At 47.2% G+C, this 22,310-nt stretch overlaps 1 protein-coding gene across 2 annotated transcripts in view; it reads left to right on the top strand.

The window, feature by feature from the left end:
• The first annotated feature begins 255 nt into the window (after positions 1-255).
• The window catches only part of GRIA1 (glutamate ionotropic receptor AMPA type subunit 1), a 125,548-nt gene continuing 103,493 nt past the window's right edge, over positions 256-22,310 (top strand). For both annotated transcript variants that reach the window (XM_005440585.3, XM_005440586.3), the window contains exons 1-2: positions 256-502; positions 2,638-2,775. In XM_005440585.3, the coding sequence (XP_005440642.1) occupies positions 421-502; positions 2,638-2,775 (220 nt within the window). In that variant the 5' untranslated portion in view covers positions 256-420. The remainder of the gene's footprint in view (positions 503-2,637; positions 2,776-22,310) is intronic.

The raw sequence follows: 22,310 nt of genomic DNA, 5'->3' as shown, positions 1-22,310 counted from the left end.
GAGGGGGAAAGCCAGGAATTTAGGGGTAGGTGGGAATTGCCCTTAGAGACCCCAGCTGGGACCCCGGGGGACCATAACCGGGGGGCGAGGTGGGATGCAGTACCCAGCTGTTGAGCTCCAACTGGGAGAAGGGAAATGAGCTGAGTGGAAGCGCCCGTGTGTGTGTGTGTGTGTGTGGTGTGTGGCGGGGGAGGGATGTGGATGAGGAGCGGGCTCTCTCTTTCTCACGGGGCTCAGTTAATCCTGCTGCCAGGCGGTGTTAAGCAGCAGTCTCGGCGCTGGATTCCGAGCAAGGGAGACGCGCAACCCTGAAGGCGCAGCAGAGGGGAGGCGAGAGAGGCAGCTAAAGAGAGCAGAGCGGGGGAAAAATCAAATCTATGCTTGGAACTGGGCTTCTTTTTCGCCAATGCAAAAGGGAATATGCAGCACATTTTTGCCTTCTTCTGCACCAGTTTCCTAGGGGCGGTGTTAGGGGCCAATTTCCCCAACAATATCCAGATAGGTGAGTGCAGAGCTCGGGGCTGATTGGGAGTGATGCTCCCCATCAAGTGGGTAGGGATGGAGGGGGGGTGCTGGGGGAAAACTGACCCGTTCATTTACTTGCAAAAGCAAAATATGTGTGTGTGTATGTACGTGTGAGAGAGGGCAATGGGGTGAACCGCGAGGGCTGGATTTGTGCGTTGGTACCAGATTTGCAAGAACAGAGATGTATCAATTTGGCTTTGGGGGAGGGGAAGATTTGGAATAAATGCCTGCACACACACCAACACAGGAAGAAAAGTGCCTCTGAAATGGAGGAAGCACGAAAAAAATATCTGTTTCTTGCTCCGAGAAATGCTTGGGTTGCCATTGTGCGTTGCTGCATTTGCAAAATGAGGGGTTGCATTATACATTTTTGTGAGGATGCTCTCATCTGTAGGTAACTGGGACGAGAGGTAACAAACAGACGCGCTCTGTTGTTGTTGCTAAAGAATAAGGCCAGAGCTATCGGAGGAAGATTTTGCATTGAAGTCTCTTCATTTCATGCTACTTGCTTCCCCTGCACACCAGCAGTGCCTGTTTGATTCCTTTCTCCCTTCCTGTAACTTCTCAGTGTTCCTCTTCTTCCCTCCCCCCCTCCCTCCCCAGGTTTATTATTACTCTCCCATTGATCTTTATTGATGATGGTTTGTAGCCTAGCCCCGAATTCTCTTCCTTTGCATGCCGGTTTCCTTTCCCGCCTCCCTTCTCTTTACAATGCCAATCAATTGCTAATCCACCAAGTTCAGGCAACTCCTGCCTGAGTCCAGCTGCACAATCGGTGCTTTTATTGCTGTTGATGCTGCATCCCTCTCTCCCTCCCTTCCTGTCTCCCCTTTACCCCAAATTTGTTCAACATCCCAGATTTTTTCCCGTTCAACGAACATATTATAGCTTAACTGAGCTACTAGCAGCTTGTTCCTCTGACACCCAAGATTAGGCTAGGGGGTGGGAATAACGGGGGAGGCGGGGGTGGGGGGTGGATATTCATGCACAAACAGCCCTTTTCCACACAAAGAGATGCCATCTATGCTAAAGATGTGCAAAATGCCGATAGCAGGTCCTTGCATATTTGTTTCTTTCCCAAGCCATCTGCCCTGGAGGGTGGGCATTGATACTTTCTGCTGCTTTATTTTAATTCTACCTTGTTGCTAAGTGCTTTGTTTCCCCACTTGTAAAACGTCAATAGCGGTGCTCCCTTTAAATACATATAGATTACGAGACAGTCTGAATTAATAGCATCGTTCTGGAAGCTGTGAAGGGATCTGCCGCTAGCCAAGTTTCCTGCTGGGGGAGCAGCAGGAAACTTTTCCTAGGGCTGGGTTACCGCAGCACTTTGTTCCCGGTCCATGGGAGGAGCAAGTCTCTGAGCTTGAGTCCAGCCTGGTCCCAGTTCCTATCCTGTTTATGTCATCCTGTGGTTCTGGGCTTCTCGGTGCTTCTGCTCAGATAGATCCTTTTGAGGACCAACTTTTGATTTCCTTCCCTCTTTGAGGCTGGCCACTGTCACCTGTTAAATGTAGGAGTTTTCCATGCAGCAAACTTGCAGTAGCAGCAGTCGTTTGGCCATGGGTCCCACATCCCTCTGGCTTTCGCAGCCCTGTCCCCATCCACCCAGTGTTGCGCCTGTGGGGCTGGGCTCAGCCAGTCTGACCTGCGCGTGGGGGAACCACTGCACCCCTCCTGGAGCAGGCGCCTGCTCTTAGCAGGGTTTAAACCAAGCCTAATTACAAGTGAGGGGAGGAGGAAGACAGGCTCTCATTCCCCCCTTATAAAGGGAACATTGACTGCGCTTCCAGTTCTCTTCCCTGAAGTTGTGGGGGTGAGGAGGTTGAGCCAAACCCCACGGTTCATCCTGAGCAGGCTGCCGGGCCCAGGGATGCATCAGGGCTCCTGTATGTGATCCAGGCATTACATAAGGCATGGGCTGGGAAGGCTTTCTGCTCCCAGCCTGTCTGCAGCGGGCACAAACCCAGCGGTCCCGTGTGCTGGAGGGCTCCTGGGGCACTTCCCGGGCTGGGGAGCCATAGCCTCTGCTCGCAGGAATATTTTGGACTGAGGAGGTTGCTAATACAGGTGCATATAAGACTTTTCTTCTTGTTCTGTTTCTCTCCCCAGGGGGGTTATTTCCTAATCAACAATCCCAGGAACATGCGGCTTTTAGGTTTGCACTGTCTCAGCTCACGGAACCCCCTAAGCTCCTTCCCCAGATCGACATTGTGAACATTAGTGACAGCTTTGAAATGACATACACCTGTAAGTAGTGGCATTTGCCATGCTTTCTCTTACTTTAGTTTCTTTATTCATGATTGGGTTTTTGTGCCTGAAATATGGGACATCTTGTTCCCGATGTGCAACTCATCTTTAGGGTCCATGCAAGAAAACCCCCCACACACGGGCAAAGGATTTCTGAATCACTTTGGTTTGTGCTAAAACATACGGGTGAGGTAGTGCTGCAGTTATTCAGCATTTCCCTTTCCGTGCTTCCAAAGTGGTATAAAACCCCCGACAATTCCTTTCTTCTTGTTTCTTTAACCTACGCCTGACTCATTATGTTGAGGTTTCGTTCCCGTATTTCCTAGACCTGTGATGTACAACGAAGACACCCCTTTTCACCCACGGGGTGCACAGAAGTCTCTGTTTAGTGTGAACAACTTCTTCTGCAGCCCCAGTTTAGCTGTCTGTCCTCCTGATTTAAGAAAGACCTAGCAGAAAACAACAGCAGAGGCCAGACCCACTGTAAGGGGCATACCTAATAATGACAGAGAGGGAAGAGAATTTCAAGAACTTGCAAAATCATTGGCTCTAAAAACAAGTATTAAAGACTGAATTTGCATCGCAGAGTCAATACTAGGATGTATCTGCACCCTGCTGAAGCACAGTACATTAGCTGTGCTGTTCCTGTTAGATGATATAGTTGAGGAAAGAACAAACTGGCTTGCCAGGTAAAGCCAAGATGAGCAGTGACAAATAAGACCAGGAGGGAACCAGAGGAAAACAAAACTGTAACGCAGCCCTGTGTTTGCATTAGAGGCTGTTGCAGTATTTGCCTCCCTTGGAGCACGTGGCATGGTGCTGAGCGCGAGGGGCTCGCACTGCTGAGATGCAACGTACAAAGAATTTGTCGGTTCAACCTGGTGTCAGACACTGCTTTCACTCTCTAAGCCTGTGTGTATATGAGGGGTGCCAGGAGGGACTGGAGGAACCCTTCCCTTTGTAAAGCCCATTGGATTGTTGTTGGCTTACATCCGTAGTATCCTTTTGATTCACCAAAATATCCTCTCTGCAGTTTAGTCAGGTGGAGAGTGGGGTAGAGGTGGACACAAACTGTTCTTTCTGCTAAGAAATACAGAGAAGGGAAAAATGTTTTCCTGCAAAAAGAACTAGGAATGTACAGGAAGAGAATTAATAAGGCTCCTCAAAGAAAAAAAAAGAAGAAATAATTGTGATTTTTTCTGTTGGAGGGTTAGCAAATACAAGATTGCAGGAATTTACTGACAAGTATGACCTAGGAGAGAGAAGTAACAATTTGGCCACACTTTCATTGGGGTGTCTAATGACGCACCTAAAGATTTTCGATTTTCCTTAATATCCGTCTATTTGCCAACTACAAGGTTTCCATCAAGGAAGAGCAACTATTTCAGCTCAATCCAATGGCACTTCCTTGGCAGGAAAACTAGACAAATAGAAGAAAAAAGACAGACCTTGTATCTATCAAGGGAAAGCGTCACCCACCTGGGGTAGAGTCGCTGACTGTGGCTGGGGATGAGCTATTTCAGTGCTGATAGCAGGAAGAAAGCAGAAACTGCAAGAATATCACTAGAATAAATTCTCCATCTGCGCATAGTTTTCCCTCCCTCTCTATGCCTGCCACTAATGGCTTTGTTTACAGCATTAACGTTGACAGCAAGACCGTGATACTAGTTATGCTTCAGAAATCTGTCATTAGTACCAGAGGGGCAGGGGTGGTCTCACAAAAGCTGAATGGAAGACAGCCTCCCAGAGGATGTTATATTTGAGCTCTATGTAGGGCACATTGTCCTAGATCAGACCAGCAGAGCACTCTGCACAGTCCAACTTCACTTGTCCTCATTTTTCTTTTCTTATAATTAAAAACTTCCAAAGTTCTTCCAGACTATGGAAGGCAGCATTTGTTTTGTAAGCACAAAAGAAGGTGTTATTCCATGTACCCTAGGGGGAAAAAAAACCACCCCAACCGAAAAAAATAGGCTGTTAGGAGACCTGGTTTTAGTACTTTAGGGCTGGAGTGAAACTTTTGCCAGGAATTGTCTCCTTCCTCATCTTCCAGCAAGTTCCTTTCCCGGTTGCCCATATTAGATACCAGCAGAAAGATCTGTTTATTTACAGAGAATAAGAACCCTGCCCACACAGTGGTCCTTATCTTCTGAGAAAAGACTGGCCATGCTACCAGTTAAAAGTACCAGGGTTTGTTCCCATGGAGATAGAGAACACAGCATTTCCTTGTCACTGGCATTACCTGCTTCTCTGATGGTTGAGTCAAGGGTGTTTGGACCCTGGAAACCTGGTGCTGCCCCTGTCAGGGGCTCCAGTTGGACAACTGAGGAAGACTAGGAGATCCCAGCCCCACAGCAAATCCTGCCTTGTGCTAGGATCTGACCTTGTGTGCTAAATGTAGTCCTTATGGTAAGGGCCTGAAGCAGCATCATTCAAAATACAGAATATATATTAAGAATCAGTGGTGATGGCAGAAGCAAAAAACCTTGTTGGGCAGCTTGTATGGTGATGATGAAGTGGCGGGATGAACTGCAGTGAAATGACAGCACCCTGTCTAAGGAGATCGTATGCAAAATGTATCTCAGCATCAACTGTGACACTGTCTACCTCTGCCTGACATATATCTGCTACCAGTTAGGATGAGCAAGCTTTGGTGTGACAGTGGGTGAATTTACAGTACGAGATGCGCCCATTTATGCACAGGTGACAGTGATAGGGAGCCGTTAATGATGTGCTAGTGATGATCGTAAATTGGTAACAATAATACCCATGAAAGTGATAAATCTGTAAAATATCAGGAGGCTGCTGTTGTCACTGGGCTGTCGCTGTGACAGCCCAGCAATAACTTTTGCATTTCTGACGCTTCCAGTTGCGGACTTTTTATCTTTACTCAGTGATTGTGAATACCTCTGTGTGGGGCAGTGTCCGACTATGGGTCCTGTGGTCCCAGTACGTGACACCTCAGTAGATTATGGCTTTAAGCAAACTGTAATCATTAAGAAAGCAAAAATAGGTAGTAGATACAACCTGTGGTAACCACTGAAACATGAGCGTATTTCAATAACTGAAATATCTTCCTGAATTCATTCCATCCCACAGAATTGATGGTAATGAACAGGCTCTGTGTTTGCAGCTGGGTGTGTGCTGTGGTTTACGGGTATGAAAATACACACCTGCTCCTTTGAGGGTTCTTAACTAAAGGTTAAGAGACTTTGTCTTGTGCCTTTTCTTTGAAGGCCAAGGCAATTGCTTAGGGGGAAGGTGAATTTAGAGTCTTTCCTTCAGCACAAGTATAGAGCAGTGCCAGGTGGCTATGGAGGGTAAATGCTGGTGTGGTGCAGCTGAAAGGTTTGCCTGGTGACATGGCAGAGCAAAACCCTTCCTATCAACTTCAAAGACATGGTCACACGTTCTGTTTTCAGCCGTGTTTGGAAAAGAGCTTTACAGCTTCAACGCAGTCGCCAGCAAACTCTGCCTTGCTGGGTTTTGCCATGACTGACTGCGCTCGGGGCAGACCCAACGGGGCAGGGCTGATGCTGCAGGTCAGAACCAAGAGGTGTGGGAAGTGGGATGCTCTGTGTGAGGACACGGGAGGTCTGAAGCTCAGGAGAGAGCTGCAGATTCCTGTCCCTGGGAGGTCCCCCGTGGACAGGAGGACCGTGTGCTGTTGGCAGCAAAGGGATGAGAAGCTGCTTACTTGAGACAACCAGCACAGGGAATAGTTTTCTCCTGTTCTTCGTCTCAGCCTCCGTTCGTGCACATGGAATGCACATGCCCGCCCTGTGCATAGCCCAGCTCCTTGGGGGATTACGAGTTGTTTCAGTCACAGCTCCGTAGCTTTATTTGATGTGTGGTGCAGAGACTCCTGCTTTTGGCCTCTGGCTCGAGTCCCCCAGTGAGCCCAGCGGTGTCAGGCAGACGGTGACGGCTGCCTTCGCTACCCGGCAAAGATGGCTCTGACAACGCTGCCCTGGCAGCGACCTGGGGAACATGCCTTGTTGAGAGGTACTCACAGAAGGTGAGTCACCAGCTTGATAAATCTGTCCCGGCAAACTCAGGCCACTTTGCAGGGATGACCAGCAACTAAAAAACCCTCTGCTCAGCACCGAGCCTGGTAGCTTTGCTGATGCAGCCATCAGCTTTTGCTTTTGCGTGCTTAGATGTTGGGCTACTGAGAAAGGACATTCAGGAGCAGCGCACCTGGAACACAGAAGTCTGCACAGGACAGCAGCAGGATTTTATAGCTGCAAGAAAACTTGTAAAACAGCTGAAAAACAATTATTTATCCCTCTCCTTCCATGTACACGCAGCTACAGTTACTGTGGGTTCCTCATACTGTGTATGGGCTGTGGGTGCTGCTAGAATATCAACAGTTGAATCTGTTCTGCTTATTAGAAAATGAACATGTAGTTTGGAGTCTGTTCATATTTTATGAAGGCCTCCCAGCACCAATTAGTGAGGGATTTGTAGCGAACACTCATTCTGTGCTTATGTTCTTATCAATGGCAGCAAGCTTAGATCCAGATCAGCTGTGAAATGAAGTATTTCTTTTTCTTCTTTTTTCTTGGATACTTACGTGTATAGATAGAGTATTTCTGGAGATTGCTTTTTATCTCTTAAATTACCTCTCAGAGACAGGAAGGAAGAAGTAAACATTTGAGCATTCTCAAACGAGGATCTAAATTTGCCTTAATTAAACAATTATTGCATGTTGAATTTAAAGGAAGCTTCTTTGTTGACAAATATACGATGGTCGCCATTTCTTGGAAAGGTGTTGCTGTAATTATTCCAGCAGCAATCAATTAAAATGCAATTTTTATAATTAAACTTCCACAGTCTAAATAAGCCCGGCCCTGTAATAGTATGCAATTGTTGTGGTGTTGGTAGACTTGCTTTTTTTTTTGCAGCGTCAGAAATCTCATGTTAAGTGCTGTGGGATTTTTTTCTCCCTGCAGAGCTCAGGATGCTAGCTATGACTATTTATATGTGAGTTTAGCCAACAGAAACATGGATTTAATGATCAGATACAGCCTGATTAATACAACATAGGTACTACAAGGAAATGCATCTCCTTAGATTTTGTAATAGGAAAAGATGTGATGCAGGCAGATGAATCACAGAGCATCAATTCACGTTAGATCAAATTGAGGTTAAGGATGCTCGGTTTCTGGCAGGGATGTGCTGTAGCTTTCTAGTAAGTGCGTGTTTGTTTAGTGAGATGCTAGTACCTCACCGAGTCAGATCCAGCCCCAAGGAGGGTGCTGGTGGTTGAAATCCTGCCAGACAGGAGAGAGTGGGTCCTGGGGGTGACACCAGCCTCCTGAGTCCAGGGGGTCTGGGGTGGGCACTGGGTGCTCAGCAGTCGCAGCTGCCACTGAAAAAGGTGAGAGCTTGTCGCGTATGCTTTCCCCAGGAAAGCAAAGCGTTTGAACATGAGTGCTGAGCTATTTCCTCAGCTATGGCTGCCAGGACAAGGCAGGTTGTCGGTCTGCCTTCACAGATCTGGGCACGGAGAGCCCTGGGAGAACATGGGCCAATGTCATCAGCAGGGACGTGATGGGGTTCCGCTGTCATTTGGGGAAGGCAGCCTCGCTGAGAGGCTGGCAGCGCACATCAGGCATCAGGAATGGGTTTCCCCCAGTCTTGTGCGTCCATTTCTCTCCAAAAGGCATGGGGGCACTTATTCTTTGCCATGACTACTTTTATTTATTTATTTATTTATCCTGGGCTGTGGGAGCAGGAGAAAAGCTGATATGGTGCAATGAGGAAAAATCAGGAGAGGAATAAGGGGAATTTCACACCTGCTATGTGCTCATCTGGAAAGGATCCCAAATACTCATTGGTGAGAAGCAAAAAAGAGAGTAAAGAAGCAAAATTTGGGCTTTGCAGCAGGCAGAGAAGGGATTTGAGAAAGAGCGAGCAACAGAGTCAAGACCTGTCCATTGTGTGACAGTCACAGTTTTCACTCACAGCTTATCCTTTCTTCTCTAAAATTAAAGCTTTTTGATGTGATAGGGATCCTACTAAGCCAGAAACACACAGGCTTTATTTTTTGGCATGTTAGCAAGGTGAGGGTGGAAATCTTCATGTGGCTGCAAGGAAGGCAGCGTGGGGAAGCACGCTGTTGCTTTCCAGAACTCTAGTGGGAATTTTAGATATATATGTTTACATTTCCCTTAATAGGGTTAGGGCCCCAAAGGCAACAGCTCTCTGCCAGCAGAAACCAGAACAGTCCCAGTTAGCTTCAGTAACACGTGGAGCTCAGAGCAAACACAAAATCAACATTCTCCTTAAAGAGGCAATAAGTCAAGGAGACTTTAATATTCTGCAGATCCAAATTCTCCGGGGTGCGGTATTAACACAAGTCTGAAGACAAAGATGCATTTATTTCAACTACATTCCTTTAAAGAGAGATGGGATTTTACTTCTCTGCCTTTGGTTGTGTACAACTGCAACAGGGTAATGTTTTTCCCAAAGAAAAGTGCCATCTGGTAGAGCATGGGATGTCCTTTGGGAATACCCGAGGAAGTCAGGTATTAGACAAGGTGCAGAAGAGGGGCCAAACTGAGCCATTAACAATCCACCATCATCCCAGGAAAAAAATTTTCAAAATAATACCAAATGATTAGTATAATAGCAGCATGCTATTTGGCAGAAAATGTTCCCTGCTCACCTGCTGAACTGATCGCTCATTAGCTTACACTGTAATGAGTCTCTAGTTGATTTTCTCATGCTGCCCTTTAGCAGCCAGACCCACTTGCCCTCTCTGGGGCATTTTTCAAAAACCCCACCATACCACAACACCACAAAAGGTGATATAAAAAACCTCCCAGCAATGTTGATTCTTTTTATTAATGTATATCAGTTATTTTCCCTATTGTCTGCAAACCACACCCTTGCCAACCCTCATCCAGGGTTGCAGTTCAGGAGGAGACGTGCTTATGCATGGCAGGACTGATTGATCCCTTGAGGAAGTAGCAGCAAGAGGCAATGAAGAGGCGCGTAACAGCTATATATTGCCGTTATCTTGGCTTCTTCAAGAGGGTCTTTTCATTCTTTGATTTTATTTGTTTTTGACAGAGTGGAGGAGTGCAAAAGAAAACAACTGATGTCTAAGACTGAGATGTAACATACAACTGATGGCAGGATTCTCGTGTGGATACAGCATATGTGTCTACATCTCTCTATGCTATAGAAGTCTCGGCTTTGATTTAATAAGCAAAGTCCTGTAACTATGCTAATGGAGATGAAGAGGGAGGGAGATGAAAGGTTGAGGGTTGGCGGGTCAGAGGAGGGGTACAGAGGCTGCTGTAGGTAATCTGGCTGCAGCGAGGAAGAACCTCACCTGGAAGGGAGGGCCATTTCTCACCTCCCCACCCTCTCAAAAGCTTTGCTTTGATCTTTCCTAGCTGTTAAGCTTCGATGAGCAAAAGACATCAGTGACTACACTGATTCAGATGGTTTTTTTCCTGCTGGCCTGCCGATATCCCCCGAGTGCCCTGAGCCTTGTTAGCTTTCCTTCCACGTAGCCCCCACACCCCATTCAACACTATCCCTGAGGAGGAGGATGGTGTTGCTATTCTGGCAGGTGAGCAGCAGAAAAAATTACCAGCAAACATGGGAAATCGTGGGGAGAGCACAGGCGAGCAAGGAGAGCACACTGGGATGGAGGATGGAGAAATGCCAGGTCAGGAGCAGCAGCTGGAGACACCACATGGGAAAGGGGGCAGGCAGCAGCTCTAGAGGGGCTGTGGACATGCCATAGCTGGGGTTTTCCCGTGTGTCTTTTCAGCCCTTAGCTAAACCAGGGGAGGTTTTACTTTCTGAGGGCTCTGCCTCCTGTCCAAATATGAGCTGGAGCCTGCTGGTGTCTCCCATCTGGCCAGCACCATAGCTCAGCTCACTCTTGGCATCCCTCTTCCTCGGTGCAACTGCTGCAGAGCCAGACCTGGGTGCTTAGAGCAGGGAATCCCCTGCATGCCGTGGTTATTGCAAACTGCCACGCCTGCAGCCATCCTGCTGCTGCAATGGTCCCAACATGAGACTGTTCTTTCCCCCCAGTCAGCCTTGTGCAGCAGAATGCCTCGCATCCTTCTCGCAGGATGAGCGCGTCCCGTGTGGATATGGCCTATTGCGTGATGCACAGGAGCAGGTGGCCGTGCTTTGGTCCTGAGATGGGACTGTGTGGCCAGGAGAAAGGGATACGAGAAGTGCTGAGATGTAGACCACAGTAGGGTGAAGGTGAGCTGGAGAGGAGGCTCTAGTCAGAGCGCACATGACAGGGGAGGTCTGGGGGTGACCACCCGATGGGTGCCTGGCAGGGACCCAGATCAGAGGGGAAACGGGGGCAGGTCTGGGCCACCGGCACTGTGCCTGCAAAGGGCTGGAGCAGCCAGCGGGGCTGCTGCTGAGAAAGAGGCCTGGCCCGCAGGGAATTCAGGAGAAATGTCTTTGTGCAGAAGGTGATTAATGTCTTTAATGAACTACCAAAGGAAGTAATAGAAAGCCAAACCACATACGGCTGCAGTGGGGGAAGGGGCTGAGGGGACCTTGCTGTTTCAGGCAAGGACGAGGAAAGTGAGCTGTGGCACAGCCCGTGCAGCGATGCCGTTTCCAGTTCGCTGTCCCAGAAAAAGTCAGGCACAGCAGCTGCCCCTAGTCCATCCTGAGCAAAGGCAGAGCTGAGTGCATTTCACAGATTTAATCAGAATTAATTTAGTCTTCTATCCTGTCCTGATTCTGGGGTCTTTTCTGCTCAGCTTGTTACAGTTGTGCCAACCAAAGCCCACTCTCTGCAGCTTCCAGGTGCAGGAACGGTAATGGGGGAGTCTCTGTGCTCCTCTCCTGTGGGAACGACAAATGGAGAGGCTCTGGGGAGAGCGGAGCCTCGCTGGAGGCTGGGACCTGGATTAGCCTAGGCTGACAGGCAGGAAGAGTCATCGCTTGTTTGGGAACCCACAAGAAATGTGTGGATGAAGTCAGGCAAATTTCTAACATTGACTCATTTATATCATAACATCCTCCACCTTAGCAGCCTTGTGTGCCAGACTCAGCAGAGACCTCGGAGGGAGCAAATACCAACACCTCTCCCGAGCCGCCGAGCCCCACGCGGTCCCAGGGCTTGCAGGAGGTCACCCGTTCACCGTCACCCTAGACCAGAAAGCCCAACCTTCATGTTCCGTGGCATGCCCGTGTTTAAGTGCTCATAATTAGGGGGGCGGGGAGTTCACCGAGCAGCCCTCAGGCAGGAGGCGAGATAGCTCCTGCATTTCCACCCCTGCTCCCAGAGCAACTACGCACCTTCAGGGATGAGCCCTTCCCTAAAAAGCCCGTATCACCCCTTGTTCTGCAGTAAGTAGCGCTGGCCTGGAGTACAGGCTTGCTCTGTCAATGAGGGAATTCTCATTCAAGCATCATCACAGTTTTAGTGAGGCTTAACAGTCACACTGAAGTGGGAAAACTGACACACGTCTCAGATAGCAGCTGTCAGTTGAGACCATTCCCAAACTTCTCTTCTTTGCTTGGGGAGCTTTAGCCCGTTGGAGCTTGTTCTCAAGTGAAGTCTTCACATGGGGCCTCAGCACAAATGCTGGATCACTGTGCCCTAATTGAATTTTTCCTTCCTCTGCAAAGCGCCAGGTAAGGCAACAGAATTGTGTGCTTATCAAGTTAGTCCTGCTTTGCCAGGTGTCTGTAGAGAGACAGATGAAAAGAGGGGAAGAACAAAGCCCAGACTTGACCCAGAGTGCTTGTGGCATGTCATTGCTTACATGCCTTAGCGGCATCCTTAAGCAGCAGGTCCTGAGTCCTTAAAGCATGAAGATGGGAATTTGTCCTCTCCAACTTTTCTGGCTAAGGTTTAGCTGCCCTCATCTAAGCTACTCATCAAGGTTACCTCTGTGATCAGCAGAGAGCTCTCCTGCTGCACCACTGAGCAATCCTTTTGCAATGTTTAGACACCCGTCTTAGTACAGAAGGAATTGCCCTCCAGAGGTGCCTAGCTACCTCCCTTGTGGATACAGGAACCCAAGGTGACAAATTTGGCTTGGGCAGCTTACCCTGAGACCTTGAGGGGTAGGTGAGATGAATCCTACCCCAAAGTGCCTGCAGCTGTATTATTTCCTTCTACTAATTCCTCAGTACTCTGCTGAAGGTGATACCTCAGCGATACCAAATGTTTTCCTGCTTTCCCTGTGAGCAGCCTGTAAAACCTTTGATAAAAGCAGGTATCACGTTGCAAACCGTTCACAGTTGTGCTATTCTCATGTATTGCTAAGTGAAGAAAGCATATGTTCATGGCATAGAAACAGCCTTTCTCAGGTTCACCTTCTGTATTTTGGTACAGTACTGCAGTGGCTCCTCAAGGGCAGGGTTCTGCTGTTGTCCTGAGATGTGCTCTCATCCTCTTGGCTTCTTCTATCTCTCCCTTTTCACGGGCTCGCTGCTGGCAGTAGTTTGCAGTGCTCTAACAGCAATGTTTGGGTTTGCTTTTGCTATCTTTAAGCAGATCTCTTTCTCCTTCCTTCTGTCGATATGCTCCTGGTTGATGCTGCCATTCCCTAGGAGTAGGCTCTTGGGAACCATAGAGTTAGTATCATCAGGGGAGGAATGCCTTCAGATGCTAACTGTAGCGTTTTCAACATAGCACCCAGGGATTTGACTGAGCAATCCCCACCAGCTCTAATGGGAAGAGCACAGCTAAGCCCCTGCGTGGTACTGGAACAAACAATCTTACAAGCTTTTCTGAGAAATTAAAAAAAAAAAAAAAGTTACGTTTGCCCCCATAAAAAAATGTAATTTCTAAAGTAGCATCCTTTGGCAGCTGAATCAAATCAGACCCAAAACCCTGGATCAAAACATGTGAAAATTCTGGTGACACTGAGTCCCACCCTGCTCTGGTCCGAGTTGCGATTGCCATTTGACAGCAATCTCAGAGGAGTGTGACAGCGATGTGCGTTCAGGTTTTCTGTTTCAAGCTGACCCTGGGAAGGAAAGTAAAAGTGGGAATCCAAACTAGCAACTCAAGCAGAACAACTTTAAAAAGGGGGAAAGAAAGTAATCATCCCCTTTGGCTCCCAGGGCTGTGCAGTGAAATCTAGAGCAGTGTCTTGGAGGCTGAGCGTGGAGGGAATCGGGGTCAAGATGACGGAGATACAGCAGCATATCCTCTGGTGGGACTGTGGGAGCCTTTGGCGAGGGTGCGTTTGTCTCAGGGAGTGCTGTCTCTGTTACTGGAGCTGTGCGGGGCCTGCAGCCAGAGGAATGAGGTGCATTGCTGCAGGACTACGGGTGCTCGAGCTATAGGATGCTTCATGTCCAGAACTGCAAGAGGTGCTGCAGAAATGTAGCATGCAGCAGTGAGATTTGCAGTTTTTTTCCTAGCTATCCTTGCCTGTAGCCAATGCAGCGAATTATTCACTTTCAACAACAGCAAATTTACATTAAAAAAAAAAGGCTCCGTCAAAGGGAAATGGCACTTGACAGTCTCCCTTTAGCCACTGGAGAGCAGCAAGCAGACAGGCGCAGGAGGATGCCTTCCCATCCCTTGCTGTCTTCATGTTCTGTGGTTTTGGCATCGTGAAAATGGGAAGCAGCTGTAGGCCCTTTGGATCACAAATGGATCTGGGAGTCTGCTACCTCTGCTAACAACTCATTTATTATCAGGGAGCAGACAGTTTCCTCTGAGCCAGTGCAATCTATCATTTCTTAAAGATGCTGTGTGAGATTGAAAGAATTTGCTTTAAGAGTTGGCACCTGGAACCCAGTAGTGAGTCCATCTTTGTGAAGAAATCTCCTTCCTCACTGAGATTTCCCTTTCCCAGCTTCAGCTGGAGCAGTCCATGGGTCCCACTGCCCAGGGCAGGCAGGGAGAAGGATGCACAGCAAATGCACTCTTTCCTCTGAAAAATTTGAGATCATTCCCTCTCTGAAAAATTCCTTAAGAGAAATGAGGGCTCTTCACTGCTCTCTCTGTGCCCAAAATACTGATGAAGGGTGGATTAAAAGGCTATTCCAGCCCCCTTGCATGAAACCCATATATGCACCTCCAGACAGGTTAAGCCTGCCACACACAGCACCCCGCCGACAGTCAGCACCTGCTGCTGCCTGGCCTGGATTTTATGTTGTTCCAGCACAGTGCTGCTTCTTCTGCCACACCAGCCCATTTGCTCCCCCACAGTGGGGGGTTACATAGTGGGAAAGGGGCTGTGGGGCCACGCTGCAGCCCCAAACAAGTCCCTGCACCCAGATACCTGCAGTCAAAGCAACTCTGCCAAAGGGTGCTCCCCTGTCATTTTGCCTGATGCACCAGGTGAGGGTCCAGGCGAGTGTCCCATGGGTTCCTGTGTAGATGTTGAGTGGTCTGATGTGGGCACTGCAAATCCAGCCCTCCTTTGCTATAGAAAGCAGTGAGGTGATGAAAGCCCATGTTAATTATACTCCCTGCAGCAACTATGAGCTCACACTGGTGGTTTTGGCTGCTGTTATCTCCTGGCTGCTTAAAATCCAGGGACCCCAATGTGTTTCAAAGGAATTTGCTGTCAGAGTCAATAGAAGAGATAGTAAGATGTGCCGGTGCATGTGAGGTGCCCCCACGTGATGGGGCACTGTGACCCCCTGCAGCTATTTTTCTCAGTTTTCATGTTTAGTTGGTTGATGTGTGGTTTAGCCTTTCTTCCTTTAATTTGCACTCATGAATTATTCCAAGCAAAGCCAGCATTTGTCTTAATTTTGGTTTGCTTTTTAAACATCATTTCAGTGTGAAGGGAAATCAGGGCTACATGTACTTGGTTCTGCACTATTGGTTCCCTGGATTGTCAATCAAGCCCTTTCTAAAGACAGTTGATCCAAAGGCACTTGAGGAGATCTTATAGTCTGTCATCCCATCGCTGCTGTCTTTACCTTTCCTACAGATTTTTAGCCCAGCAACACTGTGCTCCACCCTGCCTTTTGCTCGTTCTTCCCTTCCTTGCAGCAGAATTTCCCTCTTGGCTGTTGTGCTCCTCTCTGTGCCTGTAACCGTTGCAAGCCCCATGCTTAAGATGCCCTGACCATCACTCATGGCTGTCGTCGTTTCTGCTGTTCACCTGTTGCATCTCCCTCTTGTCATCAGTTTAGTAAGCTGTCACAGCAGTGTTCCACTGTTTGATTTATTTACCAAATATATGAGGTTCTGATTGTTAGCTTAGGCCTGTAAGTACCAAAAAATCAGATCTTTAAAGCTGTTTTAGTGTTTACTGATTCTTCCAGGAGCATCAGTACCTAAATGTGATATAGTGTGTTCTGAGTGATATTAAGTGTCCCTGAGGGTCTGTTTTGAGCATAGCACAAACAGGATTAATGGATTTTTATTTTTATTTTATCCAAACCATTTTTTTGATGAAAGAAGAAGCCAAAAGCAGGATTATAGCTCAATGATTTTTATTTGTTTTTCCATGGAAGGTGTGCATTTCTGCATTTCTTCTCTTCTGGTCTGCGGTGATGCTGCTGTCTGCTGCAGAACAGGCTCTAACAGCAGCTTAATCAGGATTGCTCCCTCCCATGGTCCACTTTCCTCCTGCCCATGCATGGGTGAGGTGGTGGCATTCACCCCGTCTTTAGCTGTTTCTGGCTCTGCCACGCTTTGGGTGGACAAGGGGAAAGGACAGAGCTGGGTGCTCCCAGGCTGGCTGTGCTGTGGTAGAGGGTGCAAAAATTGCTTTATTGCACTCAGCTGCTTCCCTCTGGCTTGGTTTGGCACAGTGCTGTAGGATACCTTGTGTGGGAGCTAAATCCCTTCCCCAGATCCTCATCTATCCCAGAGAAAGGTCTTACTTCAGGATCATGCATTGGTCTCACACCTTGTTTTCTGGTTTGTCAAAGGAATCCCCTGCTAAGCTTAGATGACTAAGGAGCTCTGATGGCTTCTTTGTGGCATTTCTTTCTCAAGAAGTGAGAGGAAAAAAATGCAAGGGGATACTCTAAGACTCAATGGTAAAAAAAAAAAAAAAAAAAAAAAAGTCCTGAAAAGTGTGTGTTGAGAGAAAAACAAAAAACAGAATTGAGTTTTAGGCAAGTTGTAGAATCAGGGACAGCTGATAAATGGGATCTGAAGGCTTGTGGCAAGTGCATTAGAGGCAGCTTCTAACATGTTCTTTAAATCAGCATTTGTTTCAGTTTGGCCTCATTCACAAACAGCATCTAAAGCATGCAGTGAGATGCCTCCTCCGATCCTGCGTCCCATCGCTCTCACTGTGCAGCTGTGCAGTAAGTGAGGTCACTGGCGTGGAAAAGGACAAAGTCTGAGGTCCTGCAAGAGCCGCACCTGATGCATTGGGCCATGTAGGCTTTTCTGCAAGGAATGAAAGACGTGCCCTAAAGTTAATGGAGATGTTGACTTGAAGCCTCAATGAGCTGCCTGTGCCTTTGAGACCTTGGTTGTGTCAGTAGCTTTTCTTTCTCTTGTGTGTGAAACTGTATGTGAAGGGTGGCTTTAGGGGGAAGGTACATCTTAAGGGGTTTTTGCATACTCTTCCATCCTGATGGCTATTTTTTTTCTTTTTTTTTTTTTTCCCCCACTGAGACTGGACAGAGGGCAGTTGGAAGGGCTGGTATTGATGAGGCACCACTAAAGCCACCCTGGGAATATCTGGAGCCTCCTCCAATTCAGCAGTGTCTATTTAGCTAGAAAGGGCTGGATGCTCACAAGGGGGTATGTGCTTTCTGTGGTTGCCAGGGCTGATAAAAAAGTGGAGACATGTGAGTGAGCACTTGCCCATAGGAAAGGACACTGCTTTGCATTTCTGGCCAGTTCCACATTGGCTTCATATTCTTGCTTAGGCTCATCTTTACAGTCCTTTTTCTTTATGGCTCTGAACCCCCTTTGGGAGGGTCCATAGACCCCTGGCAAGCGGGGGATGGATGGCTGATGGGTACCCAGAGCTCTCCGGTGTCTGCTGGCACATAAGCAGCAGGGTATGATGTCTGGGAACTGATGGGGGAACTACTCTTCTCCTGGAAGTGCCAGCCAGCATATGGGTAAAGGCCATGTAGGTGCTCTGAGTGGGTGAACAGGGACTGCCTCTGCATGCAGAATCCTTGGGAACGTTTTTCCCCAAGCAGACTTTGCCACGGAGCAGCCCCACAAAGTGGAAGTGCCAAGGGGACACGCTGAGTGGCCACAGTCCGTATTATTCACCATCTGTTCTCCCATTGCTGTTATGACAGAAGGAAAACGTCCTTCATGTCAGCTGTGTGGGCTCATTCATCTCTGCTCCCCAAGTGACAAAAGCATGATTCACCAGCTCATTTCAGTCCTCGGCTTCCTCCCCAAACGTGGTGCTGGGGTTCGGCCCATATGGCCAGCGAACTTGGCTTACGCCCTTCACATGATGCTACCTTGCCAGAGATGGGGAAATCATAGTGCTGGGGATGAACACTGACATGACTAAGGCAGTTTGGAAGAGGAGGGACTGAACCAGATCTCCTTTCTCCCCCGCTGCCCGCAGTGATGCATTTAATGTCCCGTTGGGAAGAAATTCACGGAGATGCATTTAAAATACTAGCCCTTGTGCAGGGGATGGCTTCTCTTGATTTCACTTTTGTGTAGCACCTGGCAGCCTCATAGTGGGTGAAGTTTTTCCATTCATCTCAGGCAATGTGCCCTTAATTTTCCTTTTTGGTCTTTAAGGCTTGAAGAAAGATTATCGATAACTCTCAATTGAGCAAAGCTTTTCTTTTGTAGACAAACTTCCTTTAGAGAAAAAAAAAAAAAAGGGGTTAATGGCTGTGGATCCTCTGCTTGTCTGAGCGAAGCCACTAGAATTAGGTCTTCGTTAGATAAAAAGCTAGTGGGCAAGTGGCTTGCAAGCTTCCTCTCTGCTCCATGTAAGGAAGGCAGCTTGGGGGCACTTCCCTCCCATGATTACTCAAAGTGTTTAATTGGCTGTTTTATTTGTATATATATATATATATATATATATATATATATATATAAACCTTAACCTACACATGCCCATACTAAAGAAACCAAAAATCAATTCCTTTGGGTTTACTTCATCTAAGTCAGAACCTTCCATAACCAGAAGACTAGATGTAGCCCAATACAGATTTCCCTGCAGACCTAAGTAGATATGCTGTAGGTGTCTCAAACAAGGAGAAATGTATGTTCTCTTTTGTTTTCCCTGCTGTGATTTAGTAGCAGTGATTGTGGCGAGACCTGAAGTTTTCCAGTCTGAGGTTGGCAAGGAAAAGCAGAAAATGTCTAACTACTGCAAGAATTATAATTATTGTTCGGCATTTCTGTGGTTTTATTGAAGTATGATGCAAATTCTGGGAGGAGGGCTGTAAATAAATGCTTTCTCCCGGGATGTCCCCAGGCTGGACCCTGGCACACACAGGCATGCTTCCCAGAGTGACTCCCTTCTGAGTTGCAATAATAACAAAAATAACTGTGGGGACAGGCAGATGCACTGGAAAGTCAATATGCCTGACACGATGTCCTCATCATCCCCACCTGGGAAAGCAGCCGCTCTGCTGCCTATAAAACTTTTTATATTCTGAGAATATTAGAGGTTGCTGTGTAGGAGTGGCATTAGCTTTATTTAAATGCCCAAAATATTTATTGAGGACATGCTTCCTCTATATTCTCTCATGATAGGATGCCCCAAATCCTGTGACACTAATTAGCTACTTAAACTTTTTCTTTCCCCTCCCCCCTAGCTATGGCCAAATCTCTCTGGATTTAGCAGCACAGCAAAGATTTAACAGAAAGTTTAAATGGGAAAAGCATATGAGAAGAGAAATTGTAGGATAAGATTCTGTGCCTGTTAACTGATGGCATTTATAAATTATAGCTAAGAGATGTCATATCAGTGGAAATGGAAAACAGCTTAGTGGATTATAAAAATACCCTCTATAAACCATTTTAATGCCCAATTTTTTTAAATCTCTTATGGTAGGTGTCATAAAAATTAATTCTAGCAGAAAGGATAAAAAATTTCCCTTGGTAAACTGGCTAACCAGTGATTAGAGGCTGTCAGGGAGAACAAACTCTTGATGAGGCTGAGGTGCTGAAGTTTGGCTGAAGACAGCGGTTTCCCATTTCTGGGGAGGTGAGTTCGCACGTGGGTGAACCAGATCCAAGCCTGAGGGGCGAATAACACTGCAGCAAAATATCCTTCCATCCCAATGCAGCTTCTCTCAGCCAGGAGGAAAGGAAGGCTGAGGAGCGAGCGGTGGGGGCAGATCTGTGGGGCAGGGGGTGAAGGGACATTGCAGAGGGACAGCAGCCCGAGAGGGAAGAGCTGAGGTTGCTGGAAAGTGCAGCTGTGGATGTGAGATAGGATGGTGCAAAAAGATATGTGTGGGATGTCTTGGAAGGAGCTGTGAGGTGGTGATGGACAGAAAAATGCATTCTGGTATCTACTAGGGTGCAGCGACTTTGGTTCCACCACCTTCTCAAATATCAAGTATGTTTAAAATTAAACTTGTAAGAAAAAGAGAGCTGCAGCTCTTGGTCTGCCCTATGAAACAGATACTTCAGTTGCCCAGTGGCCCGTGTTTGCTGGTACATGCCATTTCAGAGAGGCTGCCACTCCAGGTTTCCTTGCTCATGTCTCTGTGGCCCCTGGGTGCCTTCTGTCCCCTCCTGCGCCTCATTTTGAAAAGCACAGCCGACACTCAATTCTGGGTTAAGATATTTAAGGACGCAACGTTTTGCAGTACATTTCCAAGCTGCTTGCGTAGGAAAGGGTAAATGACCTATCTCTCCCTGTCCTTTCACAGTCTAGTTCCCTGGATACATTCAAAGGCGCCTATTCTCTCGCTACCTTTGAAGGCTTTGTGTCGGTTCTCCCCATAGATCCTTTTACCTTAGGCCTCTTTTGTGTCCTGCCCATATTATTTTTTCCAGAAGAAGAAATCTGCATGTGGGATAGGAATGGTATTAACTTTGCCAACATGAGCTCGCAGCGGAACTGCATTTGCAGTGTGTCATTGGGGCTGTGTCAGGTGGTTTCCACAGGGAGGCAAGATTTAGTGTATGGACTCCAGCTGAGCACCTTATAGCACCAGTGCAGGAAAAGCAATTTACCAAATTAAATTGCATAATATAGGATGTCAAGCAGCCTACTTCTGGGTCCTGTGCTCTGCAAGGGACTTGATCGTCACATGAGCTAAGGGGATGAATAACAGTCTTCAAATTGAAAGCTTATTAAAAAAAAAAAAAATCTCATGCAGAATAATCCAAGAGCAACCTGTGCCCAAGTTCCCCAAGCTCCAGTTGGGTTGGGATTGTGTTTTCAGTCAGAGGTGAGCTGTCTTGCCTCGAGGCCTTTTCTGTTGTCTTGTATAGCCTGATTATAGAAGGAATTGGAGGCAAAAATGGGATTCATCTGGCCCCTTTCCTTCCTTTCCCATCACCTTTTTCCTGTAGATGGCACAAGTGTGAGTCTTCATCTGTCCACCTTGCACTAGAAGTACCCAGCCGGGAAGAGATCCTGAGGGACACTTGATCCACATACAGGTTTTCATGGGGAAAGCCAAAAGGAAGAAAAGGTGGGAGAGGTCTTCTGGTTGTAAAGCGTTCTTATTTAAAACTGGAGGTATTATTCAGAGACAGTACTTGAGTAGTGACTTTTGCAATTTTATAGTATCACGGCATTTGGGGTTTTTGCTAGCAACCTGTTTTCTGTAGCCAGGTTATGCTTTGGGAGACTATTTTCATTTTTACAAAGAGTTTCCAGCCCAACTGTCTTGGAGGCATGAGTAGACTGTACCCTAAACCTTTACAAATGAGACAGCAAATAAGTAGATTATGCAATTTATTAGTCCTGTTAAGCACATCAGGTGTTTATTATAAATCAGAGCCACTGGTTTGGTTATGTAGCATTGCTGTGATGGGCAATACCCCAGCAGAGCAGCTCAGAGTGGAGGAGAAGCAGCTGCTGCTTTCAGAACCCCTTTTGGCTTGCCACCCCCCAGTAACAGCAATAAACACCCATGTTCTCTTTACTTCCAAGCCAATACACCCGATACCCACTACTACACACATTCCCTACTTACTGCCACATTTTTGTCAGTAACAAGTACACGCAGTGGGTTGCAAAGTAATTCTTTGCATATACCCATGCGTGCCTTTACTACCTACTTACGGGGAAGGCTTCCAAAACAGTCCTCTGGGCTATCCATTTTGGAGGACTGGAAAAAGAAAACAAAGCTATATTGTCTTCAGTTTGGGTAGGAGGTTTTTTTGTAGGGTTTTTGTTTGGTGGTTTTGGGTTTTTTTTCCCTGCTGGGTGCCTACTGTTCCCATAAGAGCCATGGAGTCGAGTTTTACCACGTATTCACATTGCACGTTAATATGCAGCAATATTACAAGAAGTTCTCCAATACGAGGAACAGGCGTAGGCAGAGAGTTAATTCATCAGGAGATTTCAGCAAAATGGCAGCAGGGGAGCGGAGCTCCCTTTGGATGCAATATTCCTTTACATTGATGAATCTGGTGCCCTTGCTCCTCTGTCATCACCGTACACAAGGATTATGGCTGTTATTATTCA

The sequence above is a fragment of the Falco cherrug genome, chromosome 8 (assembly GCF_023634085.1).
Source record: "Falco cherrug isolate bFalChe1 chromosome 8, bFalChe1.pri, whole genome shotgun sequence".
In the NCBI taxonomy this organism is placed as follows: domain Eukaryota; kingdom Metazoa; phylum Chordata; class Aves; order Falconiformes; family Falconidae; genus Falco; species Falco cherrug.
This window is presented reverse-complemented; position numbering and strand designations above follow the sequence as displayed.